The 23,039-nt window shown below is 41.9% G+C and overlaps 2 protein-coding genes and 1 long non-coding RNA gene across 5 annotated transcripts; 2 read left to right on the top strand and 1 right to left on the bottom strand.

Annotated features, from left to right (window-relative positions):
• The first annotated feature begins 1,080 nt into the window (after positions 1–1,080).
• Positions 1,081–7,044, top strand: LOC110492544 (zinc-binding protein A33). The gene is made up of 6 exons (XM_021566948.2): positions 1,081–1,516; positions 1,628–1,723; positions 1,834–2,064; positions 2,202–2,224; positions 2,310–2,428; positions 5,762–7,044. The coding sequence occupies exons 1-6, from the start codon at positions 1,112–1,114 to the stop codon at positions 6,298–6,300; spliced, it is 1,413 nt and encodes a 470-aa protein (XP_021422623.2). The 5' UTR covers positions 1,081–1,111; the 3' UTR covers positions 6,301–7,044.
• Positions 7,045–15,829: 8,785 nt separating this feature from the next.
• LOC110492553 lies at positions 15,830–18,894 on the bottom strand. 2 transcript variants are annotated; one of them, XR_005036582.1, is made up of 4 exons: positions 18,550–18,892; positions 17,240–17,344; positions 16,304–16,895; positions 15,830–16,229 (listed from the first exon to the last, which is right to left on the bottom strand). It is a non-coding gene; the product is annotated as an uncharacterized LOC110492553 (long non-coding RNA). The 2 variants fall into 2 exon arrangements; XR_005036581.1 differs by having other exon boundaries at positions 16,304–17,344; positions 18,550–18,894.
• LOC110492543 (tripartite motif-containing protein 35) lies at positions 16,042–22,938 on the top strand. 2 transcript variants are annotated; one of them, XM_021566947.2, is made up of 6 exons: positions 16,042–16,479; positions 16,591–16,686; positions 16,803–17,033; positions 17,152–17,174; positions 17,258–17,376; positions 21,476–22,938. In XM_021566947.2, the coding sequence occupies exons 1-6, from the start codon at positions 16,075–16,077 to the stop codon at positions 22,045–22,047; spliced, it is 1,446 nt and encodes a 481-aa protein (XP_021422622.2). In that variant the 5' UTR covers positions 16,042–16,074; the 3' UTR covers positions 22,048–22,938. The 2 variants fall into 2 exon arrangements, with proteins under 2 accessions (XP_021422622.2, XP_036803452.1); XM_036947557.1 differs by lacking the exon at positions 21,476–22,938 and adding an exon at positions 17,593–17,892.
• Positions 22,939–23,039: the final 101 nt, after the last annotated feature.

The raw sequence follows: 23,039 nt of genomic DNA, 5'->3' as shown, positions 1-23,039 counted from the left end.
CTGAAGTTGACTGCTTTGTACTTCTGTGCAGTTTCTAGCCATGGTGCTGAGACACAGATAGAATTTAAATAAAACATTTCATACACTTAGCTTCTTGCAGCATTAAAGGCCCACTGCAGTCAAAAACATGATTTCATGTGTTTATATATGTTTCCACACTATGTGGTTGGAATAACACTGTGAAATTATGAAAATAATGACAATGCCCTTTTAGTGGAAGAGCTGCTTGAAAAGACCGCCTGAAATTTCAGCCTGTTTTGGTGGGATGGAGTTTTGGCCTGGTGGGATGGAGTTTTGGCCTGGTGGGATGGAGTTTTGGCCTGGTGGGATGGAGTTTTGGCCTGGTGGGATGGAGTTTTGGTCTGGTGGGATGGAGTTTTGGTCTGGTGGGATGGAGTTTTGGTCTGGTGGGATGGAGTTTTGGTCTGGTGGGATGGAGTTTTGGTCTGGTGGGATGGAGTTTTGGCCTGGTGGGATGGAGTTTTGGCCTGGTGGGATGGAGTTTTGGCCTGCCTGGTGACAATAACACCAATAGGAAATAGACTTCCAATCCTATCTTCCAATAACAGCTAGTTTTAATTTTTCCCCTTCACACTCAGACCACTCCGACAGTCCTCGGAAAATTATTGCATGAGAAATTGCTTTTTGCTAAGAAGCTATTTATGTTCCTTTTTTAAATTACACAGAAATGATTTGATAGTGAGACAAAAACAGCTACAATGAACATTAAAAATCCAGTTATATTTAACCAAACACTGACATCTAGTGGAAGTGTCCTGCACAGACTCAAGCTAATATAAATGACAACTCAGCAGAGCCCCACCGCTGACTGACCTGTTTAGCAGGAAGGAGCAAAGCTCACAACAGAACAGCGCTGTAACATTCAGCTATTCAGCATTCAGCTAAACTGATATAACATATAGAAGGACCAATAATCTTTGTAAACAACCAAGAATCAAAACAACAATTGAAGACTAAGGAACTCCGGCATCCAAACATAGATTTCTAGGTTCAGTTGACTTTTCAAGAGTAAACATTCATCAAAAGAGTTGTCAAAAGTGAAACTAAACCTTCAATTCAAAAGCCATAACAGAGAGATAAGCAGTGAGTCATGGCCTCTAAAGCTTCTCTCTCCGAGGATGATTTCTCCTGTCCAGTATGCTGTGACATCTTCAAGGATCCTGTGGTCCTGTTGTGTAGCCACAGCTTCTGTAAAGCCTGTCTGGAGGAATACTGGAAACAGAAGGCATCTCGGGAATGTCCAGTCTGCAGAAAGAACTCATCAATGGAATTCCCCCCCTGTAACCTGGTTTTAAAGAACCTGTGTGAGGCCTACTTACACGATAGAAGTCAGAGAGCTTCAGCAGGGTCTGAGGTGCTCTGCAGTCAACACAGTGAGAAACTCAAGCTCTTCTGTCTGGAGGATAAACAGCCCATCTGTTTTGTGTGTCAAACTTCAAAAAAGCATAAAAACCATGACTGCTGCCCAATAGATGAAGCTGTACTGGATCATAAGGTAGGAGATGTATTTAACGCTACTTGACCTACGGCATGTACATATAGTCACGTAAATAAAGATCTGTGTGCCAATCCACTCCTTTATCTTAATAATGTTGGTTCATATCAGGAAGAACTCAAGACTTCACTGGAGCCCTTACAGGAGAAGCTGGAGGTCTTTAGAGAAGTTAAACTGAGCTGTGATCAAACAGCCAACCACATCAAGGTAAGAATACAGAGTGAAGCTGAGATACAATGATACTGTGAAGATTTAGAATAACCCTGTGGAATATTGATATTGATGATTTCTTTGACATTCCTCTCTACTGTCTCCAGAGCCAGGCCCAGCACACAGAGGGGCTGATTAAGATGGGGTTTAAGAAGTTTCATCAGTTTCTATATCATAAAGAGAGAGCCAGGATAGCTGAACTGAAGGAGGAAGAGGAGCAGAAGAGTCAGATGATGAAGAAGAAGATTGAGAAGATGAGCAGAGAGATATCATCACTCTCAGACACAATCAGAACCATAGAAGAAGAGCTGGGAGCTGAGGACATCTCATTCCTGCAGGTAAGGTCTAATCGACCTCTGATAAATCAATAGCCGTATCAATTATGAAATAAATATTGTAGTAATCAATTGATATGTTTTAGATTGATTTGCTATGCTCAATGCATCTTTATATGTGTTATTTTGTTTCCCTACAGAACTACAAGGATACAGTGAAAAGGTAATGGGACTTTATTTTGTCTCTCTCTTCTCTGTGGTTCTGTATCAAACCCCACAGCAACACTGACTCCTGAATGTTCTTCCAGAGCCCAGTGTACACTGCCAGATCCAGAGAGGGTTTCAGGAGCGCTGATCGATGTGGCAAAGCACCTGGGAAACCTGCAGTTCAGAGTCTGGGAGAAGATGCAGGAAATAGTTCACTACAGTAAGTATTTAAGGGGTATAACAAGGTATTATATACTGTAGACCGTGACATCAAATCAAATGTTATTTGTCACATACACATGGTTAGCACATGTTAATGCGAGTGTAGCGAAATGCTTGTGCTTCTAATTCCGACAATGCAGTAATAACCAACGAGTAATCTAACCTAACAATTTCACAACAACTACCTTATACACACAAGTGTAAAGGGATGAAGAATATGTATATAAAGATACAGTATATGAATGAGTGATGGTACAGAACGGCATAGGCAAAATGCAGTATATGGTATCGAGTACAGTATATACATATGAGATGAGTAATATAGGGTATGTAAACATTATATTAAGGGGCATTGTTTAAAGTGGCTAGTGATACATTTATTACATACATTTTTCCAATATTAAAGTGGCTGGAGTTGAGTCAGTATGTTGGCAGCAGCCACTCAATGTTAACAGTCTGGTGGCCTTGAGATAGAAGTTGTTTTTCAGTCTCTCGGTCCCTGCTTTGATGCCCCTGTACTGACCTCGCCTTCTGGATGATAGCGGGGTGAACAGGCAGTGGCTCGGGTGGTTGTTGTCCTAGATGATCTTTATGGCCTTCCTGTGACATCGGGTGGTGTAGGTGTCCTGGAGGGCAGGTAGTTTGCTCCTGGTGATGCGTTGTGCAGACCTCACTACCCTCTGGAGAGCCTTACGGTTATGGGTGGAGCAGGTGCCGTACCAGGCGGTGATACAGCCCGACAGGACGCTCTCGATTGTGCATCTGTAAAAGTGTTTGAGTGCTTTTGGTGACAAGCTGAATTTCTTCAGCCTCCTGAGGTTGAAGAGGCGCTGCCGCGCCTTCTTCACCACGCTGTCTGTGTGGGTGGACCAATTCAGTTTGTCCGTCATGTGGACGCAGAGGAATTTAAAAATTACTACCCTCTCCACTACTGTCCCATCGATGTGGATAGAGGGCTGCTCCCTCTGCTGTTTCCGGAAGTCCACGATCATCTCCTTTGTTTTGTTGACGTTGAGTGTGAGGTTATTTTCCTGGCACCACACTCCGAGGGCCCTCACCTCCTCCCTGTAGGCCGTCTCATTGTTGTTGGTAATCAAGCCTACCACTGTAGAGTCGTCTACAAACTTGATGATTGAGTTGGAGGCGTGCATGGCCACGCAGTCGTGAGTGAACAGGGAGTACAGGAGAGGGCTCAGAATGCACCCTTGTGGGGCCCCAGTGTTGAGGATCAGCGGGGTGAAGATGTTGTTACCTACCCTCACCACCTGGGGGCGGCCCGTCAGGAAGTCCAGTACCCAGTTGCACAGGGCGGGGTCGAAACCCAGGGTCTCGAGCTTGATGACGAGTTTGTAGGGTACTATGGTGTTAAATGTTGAGCTGTAGTCGATGAACAGCATTCTCACATAGGTATTCTTATTGTCCAGATGGGTTAGGGGAGTGCGCAGTGTGGTTGCGATTGCCTCGTCTGTGGACCTATTGGGGCGGTAAGCAAATTGGAGTGGGTCTAGGGTGTCGGGTAGGGTGGAGGTGATATGGTCCTTGACTAGTCTCTCGAAGCACTTCATGATGACGGAAGTGAGTGCTACGCGGCGGTAGTTGTTTAGCTCAGTTACCTTAGCTTTCTTGGGAACAGGAACAATGGTGGCCCTCTTGAAGCACGTGGGAACAGCAGACTGGGATAGGGAGTGTGTCACGCCCTGACCTGAGTATTCTTTGTTTTCTTTATATATTTTGGTTAGGTCGGGGTGTGACTAGGGTGGTATGTGTGTTTTTGTCTCATCTAGGGGTTTTGTACTGTCTAGGGGTTTTGTAGATTTATGGGGTTGTTTACCATCTAGGTGTTTATGTAGGTCTATAGTTGCCTAGATTGGTTCTCAATTAGAGGCAGGTGTTTATCGTTGTCTCTGATTGGCAACCATATTTAGGCAGTCATCCTCTTTGGGTATTTTGTTGGTTATTATCTATGTCTAGTTGCCTGTGTCTGCACATTTGTAGCATAGCGTCACGTTGGTTTTGTTGTTTTGTAGTTTGTTTAGTGTCCGTCTTCATTAAAATATAACATGTATTCAATTCACGCTGCGCCTTGGTCACCTCCGTACGACTAACGTGACAGAGAGATTGAATATGTCCGTAAATACACCAGCCAGCTGGCCTGCGCATGCTCCTTGGACGCGGCTGTGGATGCCGTCTGGGCCTGCAGCCTTGCAAGGGTTAACACGTTTAAATGTTTTACTCACATCAGCTGCAGTGAAGGAGAGTCTGCAGGTTTTGGTTGCGGGCCGTGTAAGTGGCACTGTATTGTCCTCAAAGCGAGCAAAGAAGTTGTTTAGTCTGTCTGGGAGCAAGACATCCTGGTCCGCGACGGGGCTGGTTTACCTTTTATAGTCCGTGATTGACTGTAGACCCTGCTACATACCTCTTGTGTCTGAGCCATTGAATTGTGACTCTACTTTGTCTCTATACTGACGCATAGCTTGTTTGATTGCCTTGCGGAGGGAATAGCTACACTGTTTGTATTCCGTCATGTTTCCGGTCACCTTGCCCTGGTTAAAAGCAGTAGTTTGCTCTTTCAGTTTCGCTCGAATGCTGCCATCAATCCACCGTTTCTGGTTTGGGAATGTTTTAATAGTTGCTGTGGGTACGACATCGCCGATGCACTTGCTAATAAACTCGCTCACCGAATCAGTGTATTCATCAATGTTGGATCACTATGACTCTCCAATACAGAAAAAGAGACAGTGAATTATATTTAAAAGTGGCACTCCAGTCTCCTTTTCGCCTCATTTATCACCTGATTTACTGAACAAAGGCTCATCTCAATAGGTGGTCCAGGTATCCTCATGACATGGAACAAGTGTTGGTGGGGGGAGGGGCTTTCCTATTATGTCCTCTAATACTCCTCTATTGTTCCTCAAGCAAGGGGGAGGCCGATGATATCACAGTGCACCCACCAGACCAACTCATTGAATGGTCAACTCCTTGAAGTTTGCAGTTGTGTCTAAAAAACAATATTTCTTCCCCTTTAAGTCTGGTAACATTACTGTATTTTTCATGAGACATTGTTTTTTAACAGGAAAAGTACAAGACTAGCTGAAGAGTGTCTTTAAAATAAATAACATCCATTTTCTTTACAACATCAAATCCGTTTCAGTGTATTTATCAAAAAGCAGATGGTACATTTGTGAAGATGTGAAGTTTTAAGAGGATTTCCCAATAAGTAATGTTCACATATAGAACACAAAAAGTACAACACAGCATTATATATCATATACAGTAATGTATTCCCCCTTCATTTGAATTGATCTAGTGTGTTTGTGTTCTATCTGTCCAGCTCCAGTGACTCTGGACCCCAACACTGCCAAACCACAACTCACCCTGTCTGATGATCTGACCAGTGTGAGATACAGTAACAATAAACAGCAGCTTCCTGACAACCCAGAGAGGTTTGATGAGGTTGGAGTAGTCCTGGGCTCTGAGGGTTTTAACTCAGGAACACACAGCTGGGACATTGTTGTTGGGGAGAATACATTCTGGTACCTGGGTGTGATCACAGAGTCTGTCCAGAGGAAGGGAGACAGTGGATATTGGGATGCGTTCTGGGGTATGTTGTTTTATAGTGGTGATTATAAAACACATGATCCAAATAAGCCATTCACTCCCCTCACAGTGAGACAGAAGCCCCAGAGGATCAGAGTGCAGCTAGACTGGGAAGGAAGAAAGCTATCATTCTCTGACCCTGTCAATAACACACATCTACACACATTCACACACACTTTCACTGAGAGAGTCTTTCCATTATTCTGTACTTTTACACCTCTGAGGGTTTTACCAGGTAAAGTGACTGTATCAGTGGATACTGTCTCTGTCTGAATCAGGGACTAACAGGATGTAAATGATTCAGTAACACTCACTGATGTCCATCATTAAGATTCTCACAGAGGGAGGACACACTGTGATGTAGTAGAGGGGACCTTCGTCCATTAAGAACACTCCTGTTGTCACACTTTCACCTGTCTGATAATCATCACTATTATAATACTCTATTACAATAACCACTAATAATATTACAATAACTGCTACTAATATTACAATAACCACTATTACAATAATCACTATTAATATTACAATAATCACTGTTACTATACAATAATCCATATTAATACTATTTATCTAACACTTTCACCTGTCAGACAGTAATCTCTAACATCTGACCAAGTTTCCCAACATTTTAGTTGTGTGTTAACAGAGATTGGTCAAACAGTGGTAGTCATCACTGTTATAGAATATAAATGTCACCTGTTGGTTGTTGGGTTTTCTTTTTACCACATGTAGATGTTTTCACTGGTTATGTTAACACTGGCAGGTATCCCAGTCAACTTGGGCTCCCTGAAAAACATTTGCTGTACAGTGTTGTGTTCTTGGACCGTGACTCAGATAACTAGCCTGTTACACCAACACATGTAACATATGCCTATGGAAAGTAACACATTTTCACCCAATAAACATGATGAATTATTGAGGGACTTCCATCTGTGTTTGGATCATGGGGTTAAATTAAGATCAGCTGCACACATACAGTGCATTTGGAAAGTATTCAAACCCCTTTACTATTTTAACATTGTGTTACATTACAGCCTCATTCTAAAATTGATTACATTGTTTTTCCCTCCTCATCATTCTACGCACAATTCCCCATAATGACAAAGTAAAAAACATTTTATTTCGAAAATTTAGCAAATGTAAAAAAATATATATATGTCACATTTACATAACCATTCAGACCCTTTACTCAGTTGAAGCACCTTTGGCAGCAGTTACAGCCTCGAGTTTTCTTGGGTATGACGCTACAAGCTCAGCACACCTGTATTCGGGGAGGTTCTCCCCTTCCCTGCAGATCCTCCGAAGCTCTGTCAGTTTGGATGGGGAGTGTCACTGCACAGCTATTTTCAGGTCTCTCCAGAGATGTTTGATTGGGTTCAAGTCCGGGCTCTGGCTGGGCCACTCAAAGACATCCAGAGACTTGTCCTGAAGCCACTCCTGCGTTGTCTTGGCTGTGTGCTTAGGGTCGTTGTCCTGTTGGAAGGTGAACCTTCACCCCAGTCTGAGGTCCTGAGCGCTCTGTTGCAGGTTTTCATCAAGGACCTCTCTGTACTTTGCTCAGTTCATCTTTCCTTCGAGCCTGACTAGTCTCCCAGTCCTTGCCCTGAAAAACATCCCCACAGCATGATGCTGCCACAACCATGTTTCAACGTAGGGATGGTGCCAGGTTTCCTCCAGATGTGACGCTTGGCATTCAAGACAAAGAGTTCAATCTTGGTTTCATCAGACCAGAGAATTTTGTTTCTCATGGTCGGAGAGTCCTTTAGGTGCCTTTTGACAAACTCCAAGCAGGCTGTCATGTGCCTTCTTCTGAGGAGTGGCTTCTGTCTGGCCACTCTAGCATAAAGGCCTGATTGGTGGAGTGCTGAAGAGATGGTTGTCCTTCTGGAAGGTTTTCCCATCTCCACATAGGAAATCTGGAGCTCTGTCAGAGTAACCTCCCAGACCAAGGCCCTTCTCCCCCAATCTTATATTTTGTATTTTACCTTTATTTAACTAGGCAAGTCAGTTAAGAACAAATTATCATTTACAATGACGGCCTACCCCAGCCAAACCCGGACGACGCTGGGCCAATTGTGTGCCGCCTTATGGGACTCTCACTCACAGCCGGTTGTGATACAGCCTGGAATCGAACCAGGGTTTGTAGTGACGCCTCTAGCACTGAGATGCAGTGCTTTAGACAGCTGCGCCACTCTGGAACCCGATTGCTCAGTTTGGCCTGGCAGCCAGCTCTAGGAAGAGTGGTGGTTCCAAACTCCTTTTATTTCAGAATGATGGAGGCCACTGTGTTCTTGGGGAACTTTAATGCTGCTGATTTTTTTTTGTACCCTTCCCCAGATCTGTGCCTCGACACAATCCTGTCTCGGAACTCTAAGGACAATTCCTTCGACCTCATGACTTGGTTTTTGCTCTGACATGCACTGTCAACGTTTGGACCTTATATAGACAGGTGTGTGCCTTTCCAAATCATGTCTAATCAATTGAATTTACCACAGGTGGACTTCAATCAAGTTGAAGAAACATCTCAAGGATGATCAATGGAAACAGGATGCACTGAGGTCAATTATGAGTCTCATAGCAAAGGGTCTGAATACTTATGTAAATGAGGTATTTCATTTTATTTAAAAAAAATTGCCAACATTTCTAAAAAACTGTTTTTGCTTTGTCATTATGGGGCATTGTGTTAACCTCGATTTAGCCTTCAAATACGACTTCAACTCTGACTAAGCTGTTCCACTGTTCATACCGGACCCTATTCCTTTGTTCCATGGGCTACCAAAACACTGCAGGTGTGGACGGGGGAGACAAGGTGGGGTCCTGGTGAAATTGAAGCAAAGAGAAAAGCGAATGGTGCTCCCCTCTGTTCTATTGGAAAATGTCTAGTCACTGGAGAATGAGATGGATAAGCTTTGTTCGAGAGTCTCCTATCAGAGACTTGAAAATCTGCAATATTATGTCTCACTGAAACGTGGCTGGATGATGATGCTATGCACATAGTACTCAGAGCAGCGGCAGGATCGGACTTCCGGGAAGTCGAAAAGAGGCGGAGTGTGTTTTTCATAAATAACAACTGGTGTGCTGCTTCATGTGTGAAGTAAAATATCTAGCTTTTTGCTCACCTGATATAGAATACCTCATTCTAAGCTGCAGAGCCTTTTATCTACCAAGAAACTTCTCATCTGTAATTATCAGGCTGTCTACATCCCTCCACAAGCCAACACCACTATGGCTCTCAATGAATGGTTTGGGGTCATAAACAAACAAGAAACCACTCACCCAGAGGCAGCGTTTATAGAGGATGGAGACTTTAACACGGGGAGACTTAAAACCATCCTACCTCACTAATACCAACACGTGTCCTGAGTCACTCTAGACTACTTTAATTCTACCCACAGAAACGCATACAAGGCCCTCCCTCATCCTCCCTTTGGCAAATCGGACCATGAGTCTATTCCCCTGCTTCCTGTTTACTAACAAAAGCTCAAATAGGAAATACCAGTGATGCACTCAATACGAAGTGGCCGAATGAAATAGACACAAGGCTTCAAGACTGTTTTACTAGCACAGACTGATATGTTCCCGAGACTAATCTGATAACATTGAGTTTACCACAACAGTCACAAGTACTTAGACAATGTTGTCCCCACAGTGACTATAAGAACGTATCCAAACCAAAAACCATGGATTACAGGCAATATCCTCGCTGGGCTAAAGGCTACAGCTAGGGCTTATAAGTAACAAGACACAGGCATTGACACATACAAGAAAGCACGCTACGACCTCCGACGAGACATCAAATATGCAAAAGGACAATTTTGGAGGAAGGTACAATCCTAGTACACCGGCTCCGATGCTCATCGTATGTGGCAGGTCTTAGATTACAAAGGGAAACTGTACCTTGCGTGAAAGCCCTGGTTTTTCCAGAAGACTGTGTGATCTTGCCTCAGTGGCCGATGTGAGCAAAACGTTTAAACAGGTTAACACTCAAAAGGTCGCCGGGCCAGACGGAATACCAGGGCGTGTTCTCAAAGCCAGAGCAATGCAGCTGGAAAGTGTCTTCACAGACCTTTTCAGTCTGAACTTGTCCCAATCTGTCATCCAAACATGTTTTAAACTGACCAGCATTGTCCCTGTTCCCAAGACCTCCAAAGTTACCTGCCTAAATGACTATCGCCCTATAGCATTCACATCTGTAATTATGAAGTGCTTTGAAAGGATGGTCATAACACACATCAACACCATCACCCCATACATCCTAGACCTACTACAATTCGCATTCTACCCCAACAGATCCACAGATGCTGTAATCTCAATTGCACTCCACACTGCCCTCTCCCACCTAGGCAGGAGGGGAGATAACTATGTGAGAATGTTGTTCATAGACTACAGCTCAGCATTCAACGTCATAGTGCCCTCCAACCTCATCACCAAGCTGGGGACCCTGTGACTGAACACCTCCCTCTGCAACTGGATCCTAGACTTCCTGACTGGCCGGCCCCAGGTGGTGATGGTAGGCAACAACACAGCTCCACCCTCCACACGAATGCCCATCAGTAGTGTGTACTCCCTTCCTGTACTCCCTGTTCACCCACAACTGCATGGCCACGTACGACTCCAACACCATCACCAAGTTTGCTGACAACGTGGCGGTGGAAGACCTGATCACATACAGTGATGAGTCAGCCTACAGGGAGAAGGTCATAGACTTAGCAATGCGGTGCCAGGACAACAACCTCTCCCTCAACATCAGTAAGAACAAGGAGCTGATTGTGGCCAATAGTAGAAAGAGGGGAGAGCACCCGTCCATCAGCGTCAATGGGACTGTTGTGGAGATGGTCGAGAGCTTCAAGTTCCTTGGCGTCCACATCACTAAAGACTTAATATGGTCCACACACATCCGCACAGTCGTGAAGGGCACGGCAGCGACTCTTCCCCTCAAGAGGCTGAAAAGATTTGGCATGGGCCCTCGGATTATCAAAAAGTTCTACAGCTGCACCACCGAGAGCATCTTGACTGGCTGTATCGTCGCTTGGTATGGCAAATGCACCGCTCTCGACTAAAGCTGTTGCAGTGACCGCATTACACACAGTCATAACGACAGTAAAAAATTCTATGTGATTGTTGAGTCGTGGTAATCCCTGACTGCACTCTGGACATGTGTTAGTAGTACTCAACCCGTTAACGATCATCAGGTTGCTAATGGTCTGGTACTCAGGGCTCTATTGTCCCTCTAACCACTCTGACATCAATGCAAGTGCTATCAAAACTCACATCAAACACATCATAAAAACAGCATGTGCTTTTAAAACTCTCCTCACAGTGATTGATCAATTTGAAGAAAGAACAACAAGTTGAAACTGAGTGTAAAACATGGACATTGTGGATGTTGTTTCAAAGCCTTACACAACTAAATGGACAGCGCTTTTTTAGGTGATGATTAATTCCAAAGATCCATTTAAACTTGAACATGTGTAAATATTTGTATGAACATAAGATTCAACAACTGAGACATAAACTGAACAAGTTCCACAGACATGGCATTGTCATGTCAGGATGAGCCTGCAGGAAGGGTACCACATGAGGGAGGAGGATGTCTTCCCTGTAACGCACAGCATTGAGATTGCCTGCAATGACAATAAGCTCAGTCTGATGATGCTGTGACACACCGCCCCAGACCATGACAGCAGGCGGCAGGGTAGCCTAGTGGTTAGAGCGTTGGACTAGTGAACGGAAGGTTGCAAGTTCAAATCCCCAAGCTGACAAGGTACAAATCTATCGTTCTGCCCCTGAACAGGCAGTTCCTAGGCCGTCATTGAAAATAATAATTTGTTCTTAACTGACTTGCCTAGTTCAATAAAGGTAATAAAATAAATGACGAACCCTCCACCTCCAAATCGATCCCGCTCCAGAGTACCGGCCTTGGTGTAACGTTCATTCCCTCGACGATAAACGCAAATACAACCATCACCCCTGGTCAGACAAAACCGCGACCTGTCAGTGAAGAGCACTTTTTGCCAGTCCTGTCTGGTCCAGCGACGGTGGGTTTGTGCCCATAGGCGACGTTGTTGCCGGTGATGTCTGGTGAGGACCTGCCTTACAACAGGCCTACAAGCCCTCAGTCCAGCCTCTCTCAGCCTATTGCAGACAGTCTGAGTACTGCTGCAGGGATTGTGCGTCCCTGTTTTAACTTGGGCAGTTGTTGTTGCTATCCTGTACCTGTCCTACAGGTGTGATGTTTGGATGTACTGATCCTGTGCTGGTGTTGTTACACGTGGTCTGCCACTGCGAGGACGATCAGCTGCCCGTCCTGTCTAACTGTAGCGCTGTCTTAGGTGTTTTCATAACTGTGCACTTAATTGCCTACCGTCTGTAAGCTGTTAGTGTCTTAACAACCGTTCCACATGTGCATGTTCATTCATTGTTTATGGCTCATTGAACAAGCATGGGAAACAGTGTTTAAACCCATTACAATGAAGATCTGTGAACTTATTTTGAGTTTTACAATTTATCTTTTGAAAGACAGGGTCCTGAAAAATGGTTATTTTTTTTTTGTTGCTGAGTTTACATACTGGAGCTTTGCATACACATTTGCCTATATACTATAAAAGCCCGAAAAAAACCCAACCTTAATTTTAATAATGATTGTGCCGTTATTCTGATTTAAGATATCTTTGGAACATAACTTGTCTTGACTACATTTAAAAAAAACCTGAGTTAGCCTACATAATAATTTGATTTTTGAATAGAATATTAATAGGGCATTTTTTAAAATATTTTTATAATTAATACCTTTAGCTACAGAATATCAAATAAAAAATGTTTTTTGAATTGATTAAACCTGGTCCATTTAATTCCCACCAATTGAGATTCTGGCTCTTTTTGTGTATTTTGTGTGAATACAATGTAGTTGAATTGTTTAACATTTAAAGATTATTTGTAAATCTGGAACCATTCAGATGTGGTAAAATCAAATTTGTATCATCAACACAAATTCTAGGAAGTATGGTAGAAGACACAGCAGCAAGGTCATTGATATAGATTAGAAATAACAACGATCCCAGGATCGATCCCTGTGGAACATCACAAGACATCTTGGCCCTGGTAGATAAACAACCGAACAACTGTTCTCTATCCTAAACATAATTATAAATCCATTAAAATCATAATAATGCAATTAAATCAATAATATTTCATGATCAACCGTGTCAAAAGCTTATGATAAATGTAGAAAGATGCCAAGAGCATATTCATTACTGTTTACCTACAAGTTGTAAAAGAGTCAAATCTGTGGAGTAGTTTTTACTAAAAACATATTGGTGCTCATATAAAATAAAGTGGTTTAAATGTAAAAAAAATAATTTCGATACACCAGTTTCTCTAGTATTTCAGAACAGCATGATAGTACAGATATTGGGTGATAATGTGTAAAATATCTTGTATCCTGAGATTTAGAGATGGGGACATCTTTGAACATTTTAAAATCTTTAGGAACAATACCAGTTTGCATTGATTTGGTGAATTTATACAGCATTTTAGAGGCTCAATCATCAAGGAAGACACGGATTCTCCAAAAAGGCCCCTCATCATTACCAGCCGATGATAGCTTAAAGTTACCAAAGACCTCCATCACCTCCATTACATTTTTTAAAATGTATTTAACCTTAATTTAATTAAGGAGCCGCCCCTTTTTTATGTTTTGCTTAAAATGACAAACACAAATCTCACTGCCTGTAGCTCAGGCATTGAAGCAAGGATATGCATATTATTGATACCATTTGAAAGGAAACTCTTTGAAGTTTGTGGAAATGTGAAATGAATGTAGGAGAATATAACACATTCGATCTGGTAAAAGAAAATGCAAAGAAAAAAAGCAACATTTTATTTTTTTGTACCATCATCTTTGAAATGCAAGAGAACGGCTGTAATGTATTATTCCAGCCCAGGCACAATTTAGATTTTGGCCACCAGATGGCAGCAGTGTATGTGTAAAGTTTTAGACTGATCCAATGAACCATTTCATTTCTGTTAAAAGTGTGGTATCAAGACTGCCTAAACGTGCCTAATTGGTTTATTAATAACTTTTCAAGTTCATAGCTGTGCGCTCTCCTCAAACAATAGCATGGTATTATTTCACTGTAATAGCTACTGTAACTTGGACAGTACAGTTAGATTAACAAAAGTTTAACTTTCTGCCAATATCAGATATGTTTATGTCCTGGGAAGATTTCTTGTTATACTTACAACCTCATGATAAACGCATTAGCCTAAGTTAGCTCAACTGTCTCGTGGGGGACACACAGATCCTGAAGAAGTTTTTAACTACGCAAGTCAGTTAGGAACAAATTCTTAATTACAATGATGGCCTGCCGCCATCAGGTGGATCAAACTGAAGCACAAAAGGGAAATGTCCCGTCACGTTATCCAAGGGATTTGCATACATTTCTCAGATTTTCGTTGACAGAGGGGAACCCACATTCACGAAAAAAGTTCAATTCAAATGAGATAACATCAGGATCATTATAGGTCTTATTCTCAACATTACATCGAGATGGGATAGCTGTAGAAGCCAAGTTTCCTTTATATTGTTTGAGGAATTTGCTAGTAAAATGATTTTTATCCTGAGTAGATGGGTAAATTTGTATTTGAACTTTTTATAATAAGCAGAATACAGGGGGGTAGAATTGGTGAGCACATTTTTATACAGCTTGTTTTTTTAAACTGGAGATTTAAGGATTAGTACAGAATTGAAGGATTTGAGAAAAGTCTGTAAGCAGACTCCTCATTGGGATGATTATAAACATTTTCCCATGAAATATTGTCCAGGGACATCTCTAACCGCTCAGAATTATGTTTGTTAGATATTCTCCATTCCCACCTTTTCAATTCCAGCTGCCAGCGAGAAGTGGAATATTGGAAAGAGGTCAGAAATGTCAGTATAAAGTATACCTGTTTTATCCACATTATTCAAAGAGTTAGTACATTGTCAACAAAAGTCAACATCTTGCTCTAGGCAGACTGAATGTAAGAGCTCGTCCAATGTCGGAGTTTCAACTGCTTTTCACTTCATACAGTTGCTGTCCATGGTGCTGAATTGACCAAAATATACACTTAGCGTTTTGCTGCATTAAAGGCCCAGTGCGGTCAAAAATATGATTTCCTGCATTGTATATGTTTCCACACTATGTGGTTGGAATAACACTGTGAAATTATGAAAATTATGATAATGCCATTTTAGAGTAAGAGCTGATTGAAAAGACCGCCTGAAACTTCAGTCTGTTTTGGGGGAATGGAGTTTTGGCCTGGTGGGATGGAGTTTTGGCCTGGTGGGATGGAGTTTTGGCCTGGTGGGATGGAGTTTTGGCCTGGTGGGATGGAGTTTTGGCCTGGTGGGATGGAGTTTTGGTCTGGTGGGATGGAGTTTTGGCCTGGTGGGATGGAGTTTTGGCCTGGTGGGATGGAGTTTTGGCCTGCCTGGTGACAATAAGACCAAATCCTCTCTTCCAATAACAGCTAGTTTTCATGTTTTCCTTTCCCACTCAGACCACTCCCAGGCGGTCCAAGCAAAACGAATACATGAGAAATTGCTCTTTGCTAAGAAGCTATTTTATATGTTTTTAAATTACACAGAAATTATTTGAAATTGAGACAAAAACGGCTACATTGGACCATAAAAATCAGGTTATATTTAACCAAACACTGACATCTAGTGGAAGTGTCCTGCACAGACTCAAGCTAATATAAATGACAACTCAGCAGAGCCCCACCCCTGACTTACTTGTATAGCAGGAAGGAGTAAAGCTCACAACAGAACAGCGCTGTAACATTCAGCTATTCAGCATTCAGCTAAACTGATATGACATATAGGATGACCAATAATATTTGTAAACAATCAAAACAACGATTCAAGACTAAGGAATAACGGCAGGTAAAACAGATTTCTGAGTTCAGTTAACTTTTCAAGAGTAAACATTCATCAAAAGAGTTGTCAAAAGTGAAACTAAACCTTCAATTCAAAAGCCATAACAGAGAGATAAGCAGTGAGCCATGGCCTCTAAAGCTTCTCTCTCCGAGGATGATTTCTCCTGTCCAGTATGCTGTGACATCTTCAAGGATCCTGTGGTCCTGTTGTGTAGCCACAGCTTCTGTAAAGCCTGTCTGGAGGAATACTGGAAACAGAAGGCATCTCGGGAATGTCCAGTCTGCAGAAAGAACTCATCAATGGAATTCCCCCCCTGTAACCTGGTTTTAAAGAACCTGTGTGAGGCCTACTTACACGATAGAAGTCAGAGAGCTTCAGCAGGGTCTGAGGTGCTCTGCAGTCAACACAGTGAGAAACTCAAGCTCTTCTGTCTGGAGGATAAACAGCCCATCTGTTTTGTGTGTCAAACTTCAAAAAAGCATAAAAGCCATGACTGCTGCCCAATAGATGAAGCTGTACTGGATCATAAGGTAGGAGATGTATTTAACGCTACTTGACCTACAGCATGTACATATAGTCACGTAAATAAAGATCTGTGTGCCAATCCACTCCTTTATCTTAATAATGTTGGTTCATATCAGGAAGAACTCAAGACTTCACTGGAGCCCTTACAGGAGAAATTTAAGGTCTTTGGAGAAGTTAAACTGATCTGTCATAAAACAGCCAACCACATCAAAGTAAGAATACAGAGTGAAGCTCAAATACAATGATACTGTGAAGATTCATCATAACCCTGTGGAATTATGGATAATCAATTATTTACATTTTTGACATTCCTCTCTACTGTCTCCAGAGCCAGGCCCAGCACACAGAGAGGCTGATTAAGATGGGGTTTGAGAAGCTTCATCAGTTTCTACATGAGGAAGAGAGAGCCAGGATAGCTGAACTGAAGGAGGAAGAGGAGCAGAAGAGTCAGATGATGAAGAAGAAGATTGAGAAGATGAGCAGAGAGATATCATCACTTTCAGACACAATCAGAACCATAGAAGAAGAGCTGGGAGCTGAGGACATCTCATTCCTGCAGGTAAGGACTAATCTACCTCTGATAAATCAACTGCCGTATCAATTATGAAATAAATATTGTAGTAATTGATTTTCTAAGATCAATACATCTATTAACATGTTATTTTGTTTCCCTACAGAACTACAAGGATACAGTGAAAAGGTAATGGGACTATTATGTCTCTCTCTTCTCTGTGGTTCTGTATCAAACCCCACAGCAACACTGACTCCTGAATGTTCTTCCAGAGCCCAGTGTACACTGCCAGATCCAGAGAGGGTTTCAGGAGCGCTGATCGATGTGGCAAAGCACCTGGGAAACCTGCAGTTCAGAGTCTGGGAGAAGATGCAGGGAGTAGTTCACTACAGTGAGTAGGTCTTTGAGATATAATGGGTATTAAACACTGAGTGGACAAAACATTAAGAACACCAGCTCTTTCAAAGATAAAGCTATGATCCCTTATTGATGTCACTTGTTAAATCTACTTCAATCAGTGTAGATGAAGGGGAGGAGACAGGTTTAAGAAGTATTTTTAGTCCTTGAGACAGTTGAGAAATGGATTGTGTCTGTGTGCCATTCACAGGGGGAATAGGCAAGACGAAATATGTAAGTGCCTTTGAACGGGTATGGTAGTTGGTGCCAGGGACACTGGTTTGTGTCAAGAACTGCAACACTGCTGGGCTTTTCACGCTCAACATTTTCCGGTAAATATCTACAATGATCCACTATGGGAAGCAATGGATTCAACATGCGCCAGCAAACTGAATATTAGGAATGTGTTCTTAAATGTTTTGTACACAGTGTATATTGGACCAATACTGTAACTCTCCAATACTGAAAAAAATAGAGTGAATGATATTTAGAATTACCTATTTTCTGCCCTTGAGTTGCGTTCCCATGCAAAACTAGACAGCTAACAACTAAGTATTCAATAAAACTGCCATAGCCTGACTTTTCTTGAATGAATATATTGAAAATGTTTATGTTGTGAAACTGCAAAATACAGAAATTAATATATTTAGTATTCAATTTACACCGACATACTGTAGCTGTACATTATACATTTGAAGTTGCATAAATACAAAGCACGTGCTAAGGTACTGTAATGAAACAGACCTCGAACCCTCGACCTTCTAGCCCGAAGTCCAGCGCGCTATCGACCGTGCCGCAAAAGCATGTTCAAACGCAGAGTCGATTTCCGCGATTATAAACCCCGGGTTGTTACAGTACCATGACTCTGGCATGATACCAAAGCATATAGCTAATTGTTACTCATATGGTAATTGGCTAACTCCTTTCATTACTCTAATAATATACAACCATCTCTGTAGAATAACAATGCATATTACACTAGAAACAGTAACAAAACTACACACTTGTATATTTTACCGTTTGCATGACGCACGTGCAAAGTAATACAGCTGACGGCATACATGAAAGGCAAGGCAATTTGTGAGTAAATGCAACCAACATTGATATGTAAGAAATTCTATCAATAACAAGATTATAATCACTAGCATTATGCTTGAATCGAACTTACAAACAAATATTTTACGAGGCTGAAGCGTGACGAGAGATCTGCACTGAAAGACCTGCACCGTTGCGTTTTTTAGCTGCTTCTCGGCGTCTCCTCCTGTTTCCTTCTGCATGTCTCTTCCTGTTTTCCTTACAGTCTAAGTACCAGAAAGCTCCACTAGGGGGCGAAAAACACAATGGAACACAATGAAAATCCATTTAAACCGTTGTATCCATTTAAATCCATTGAAATCATAAAATAATCTGTTACCTTCTAGCAGGATGGCAGCACAACCTACATAAAAAAAACTTTGTACGTTTTCAGAGGATCTTCCAATAAGTAATGTGCACATACAGTTGAAGTCAGAAGTTTATATACACCTTAGCCAAATGCATTTATACTCAGTTTTTCACAATTCCTGACATTTAAACCTAGTAAAAATTCCCTGTCTTAGGTCAGTTAGGGTCACCACTTTATATTAAGAATGTGAAATGTCAGAATAATAGTAGAGATAATTAATTCTTTCAGCTTTTATTTCTTTCATCACATTCCCAGTGGGTCAGAAGTTTACATGCACTCAATTGATATATGGTAACATTGCCTTTAAATTGTTTAACTTGGGTCAAATGTTTCGGGTAGCCTTCCACAAGCTTCCCACAATAAGGTGGGTGAATTTTGGCCCATTCCTCCTGACAGAGCTGGTGTAACTGTCAGAAGGAATGCTCCCCGTAGCCAGGCCAGTGCGGCGAGGTGGAATAGCCAGTTTGTATAGGCCTCCTTTCTTGCACACACTTTTTTTAGTTCTGCCCACAATTTTTCTATGGGATTGAGGTCAGAGCTTTGTGATGGCCACTCCAATACCTTGACTTTGTTGTCCTTAAGCCATTTTGCCACAACTTTGGAAGTATGCTTGGGGTCATTGTCCATTTGGAAGACCCGTTTGCGACCAAGCTTTAACTTCCTGACTGATGTCTTGAGATGTTGCTTCAATATATCTACATAATTTTCCTACCTCATGATGCCATCTATTTTGTGAAGTGCACCAGTCCCTCCTGCAGCAAAGCACCCCCACAACATGATGCTGCCACCCCCGTGCTTTACAGTTGGGATGGTGTTCTTCGGCTTGCAAGCCTCCCTATTTTTCCTCCAAACTTAACGATGGTCATTATGGCCAAACAATTCTGGTCTTGTTTCATCAGACCGGAGGACATTTCTCCAAAAAGTACGATCTTTGTCCCCATGTGCAGTTGCAAACCGTAGTCTGGCTTTTTTATGGTGGTTTTGGAGCAGTGGCTTCTTCCTAGCTGAGCGACCTTTCAGGTTATGTCTGCATTGTGTCCCACCACCCGCCAACCCCTCTTTTTACGTTACTGCTACTCTCTGTTCATCATATATGCATAGTCACTTTAACCATACCCACATGTACATACCACCTCAATAAGCCTGACTAACCGGTGTCTGTATATACCCTTGCTACTCTTATTTTCAAATGTCTTTTTACTGTTGTTTTAATTCTTTACTTACCTACACACACACACACACACACACACACTCACACACACACACACACACACACACACACACACACACACACACACACACACACACACACACACACACACACACACACACACACGCACACACGCACACAAACACATATATACACTTATTTTTATCTCCGCACTATTGGTTAGAGCCTGTAAGTAAGCATTTCACTGTAAGGTCTACAACACCTGTTGTATTCGGTGCACGTGACAAATAAACTTTGATTTGATATAGGACTTGTTTTACTCTGGATATAGATACTTTTGTGCCTGTTTCCTCCAGCATCTTCACATGGTCCTTTGCTGTTGTTCTGGGATTGATTTGCACTATTCACACCAAAGTACTTTCATCTCTAGGAGACAGAACTTGTCTCCTTCCTGAGAGGTATGACGGCTGCGTGGTCCCATGGTGTTTATACTTGTGTACTATTGTTTGTTCAGATGAACGTGGTACCTTCAGGCGTTTGGCAATTGCTCCCAAGGATGAACCAGACTTGTGGAGGTCTACAAATTTTTTTCTGAGGTCTTGGCTGATTTCTTTTGATTTCCCCATGATTTCCAGCAAAGAGGCACTGATTTTGAAGGTAGGCCTTGAAATACATCCACAGGTACACCTCCAATTGACTCAAATGATGTCAATTAGCCGAGCAGAAGATTATAAAGCCATGACATTTTCTGGAATGTTCCAAGCTGTTTAAAGGCACAGTCAACTTAGTGTATGTAAACTTCTGACCCACTGGAATTGTGATACAGTGAATTATAAGTGAAATAATCTGTCTGTAAACTATTGTTGGAAAAATTACTTGTGTCATGCACAAAGTAGATGTCCTAACCGACTTGCCAAAACTATAGTTTGTTAAGAATACATTTGTGGAGTGGTTGAAAAACAAGTTTTAATGACTCCAACCTAAGTGTTTGTTAACTTCCACCTTCAACAGTATATATGTCACGTTCTGACCTTAGTTCTTTTGTTATGTCTTTGTTTAAGAATGGTAAGGGCGTGAGTTGGGTGGGTTGTCTATGTTCTTTTTTGTATGATTTGGGATTTCTGTGTTTGGCCTGGTATGGTTCTCAATCAGAGGCAGCTGTCAATCGTTGTCCACGATTGAGAACCATACTTAGGCAGCCTGGTTTCACGTTTGAGTTGTGGGTGCTTATTTTCTGTTCTGTGTTTTAGTTCACCGTTCAGCACTGTTTCGTTTATCGTGTTTATTTTTTGGGGGAGTATTCGTAAAAGGCATAATGAATACTTACCACGCTACACCTTGGTCCTCCTCTCTTTCTCCCAACGACGAACGTTACAATATAGCACAAAACATACAACACATAGCATTATATATCATATACAGTAATGTATTCCCCCTTCATTTTAATTAACGTAGTGTGTTTGTGTTCTCTCTGTCCAGCTCCAGTGACTCTGGACCCCAACACTTCCCACCCACATCTCATCCTGTCTGATGATCTGACCAGTGTGAGATACAGTGATGAGGAACAGCAGCTTCCTGACAACCCAGAGAGGTTTGATGAGGAAGAAACTGTCCTGGGTTTTGAGGGTTTTAACTCAGGAACACACAGCTGGGACATTGATGTTGGGGAGAATATGTACTGGTACCTGGGTGTGATCACAGAGTCTGTCCAGAGGAAGGGAGACAGTGGATATTGGGATGGATCCTGGGGTGTGTTGTTTTATAGTGGTGATTATATAACACATGATCCAAATAAGCCATTCACTCCCCTCACAGTGAGACAGAATCCCCAGAGGATCAGAGTGCAGCTAGACTGGGAAGGAAGAAAGCTGTCATTCTCTGACCCTGTCAATAACACACATCTACACACATTCACACACACTTTCACTGAGAGAGTCCTTCCATTCATCTGCACTGGCTTTTGTCCCCTCCCTCACAGGGTTTTACCAGGGAAGGTGTCTGTATCGGTGGATACTGTCTGTCTGAATCAGGGACTAACAGGATGTAAATGAGTCAGTAACACTCACTGATGTCCTTCATTAAGATTCTCACAGAGGGAGGACACACTGTGATGTAGTAGAGGGGACCTTCGTCCATTAACTCAGGAGCACACAGCTGGGACATTGATGTTGGGGAGAATACATTCTGGTGCCTGGGTGTGACCCCAGAGTCTGTCTGGATCTTCCTCCATTAAGAACACTCCTGCTGAAACACTTGCACCTGTCAGAAAATCGTCACTATTATAATACTCTATCACAATAATCACTGTTAATATTACAATAATCATTATTCATATTACTATAATCACTATTAATATTACGATAATCACTATTAATATTAGAATAACCATTATTCATATTACAATAATCACTATTCATATTACAATAATCACTACTAATATTACAATAACCATTATTCATATTACAATAACCACTATTAATATTACAATAATCACTATTAATATTACAATAACCATTATTAATATTCCAATAACCATTATTAATATTACAATAATCACTGTTACTATACAATAATCAATATTAATACTATTTATCTAACACTCTCACCTGTCAGACAGTAATCTCTAACATCTGACCAAGTTTCCCAACATTTTAGTTGTGTGTTAACAGAGATTGGTCAAACAGTGGTAGTCATCACTGTTATAGAATATAAATGTCACCTGTTGGTTGTTGGGTTTTCTTTTTACCACATGTAGATGTTGTCACTGGTTATGTTAACACTGGCAGGTATCCCAGTCAACTTGGGCTCCCTGAAAAACATTTGCTGTACAGTGTTGTGTTCTTGGACCGTGACTCAGATAACTAGCCTGTTACACCAACACATATGTTGTATGTCTATGGAAAGTAACACATTTTCACCCAATAAACATGATGAATTATTGAGGGTCTTCCATCTGTGTTTGGATCATGGGGTTATATTAAGATCAGCTGCACACAAATACTGTGTACACATACATGCACACACACGTACATACACAAGCACA

The sequence above is a fragment of the Oncorhynchus mykiss genome, chromosome 16, assembly GCF_013265735.2.
Source record: "Oncorhynchus mykiss isolate Arlee chromosome 16, USDA_OmykA_1.1, whole genome shotgun sequence".
In the NCBI taxonomy this organism is placed as follows: Eukaryota; Metazoa; Chordata; class Actinopteri; order Salmoniformes; family Salmonidae; genus Oncorhynchus; species Oncorhynchus mykiss.
The sequence above is the reverse complement of the archived record's forward strand: the minus strand, read 5'-3'. Positions and strand labels throughout refer to the sequence as shown.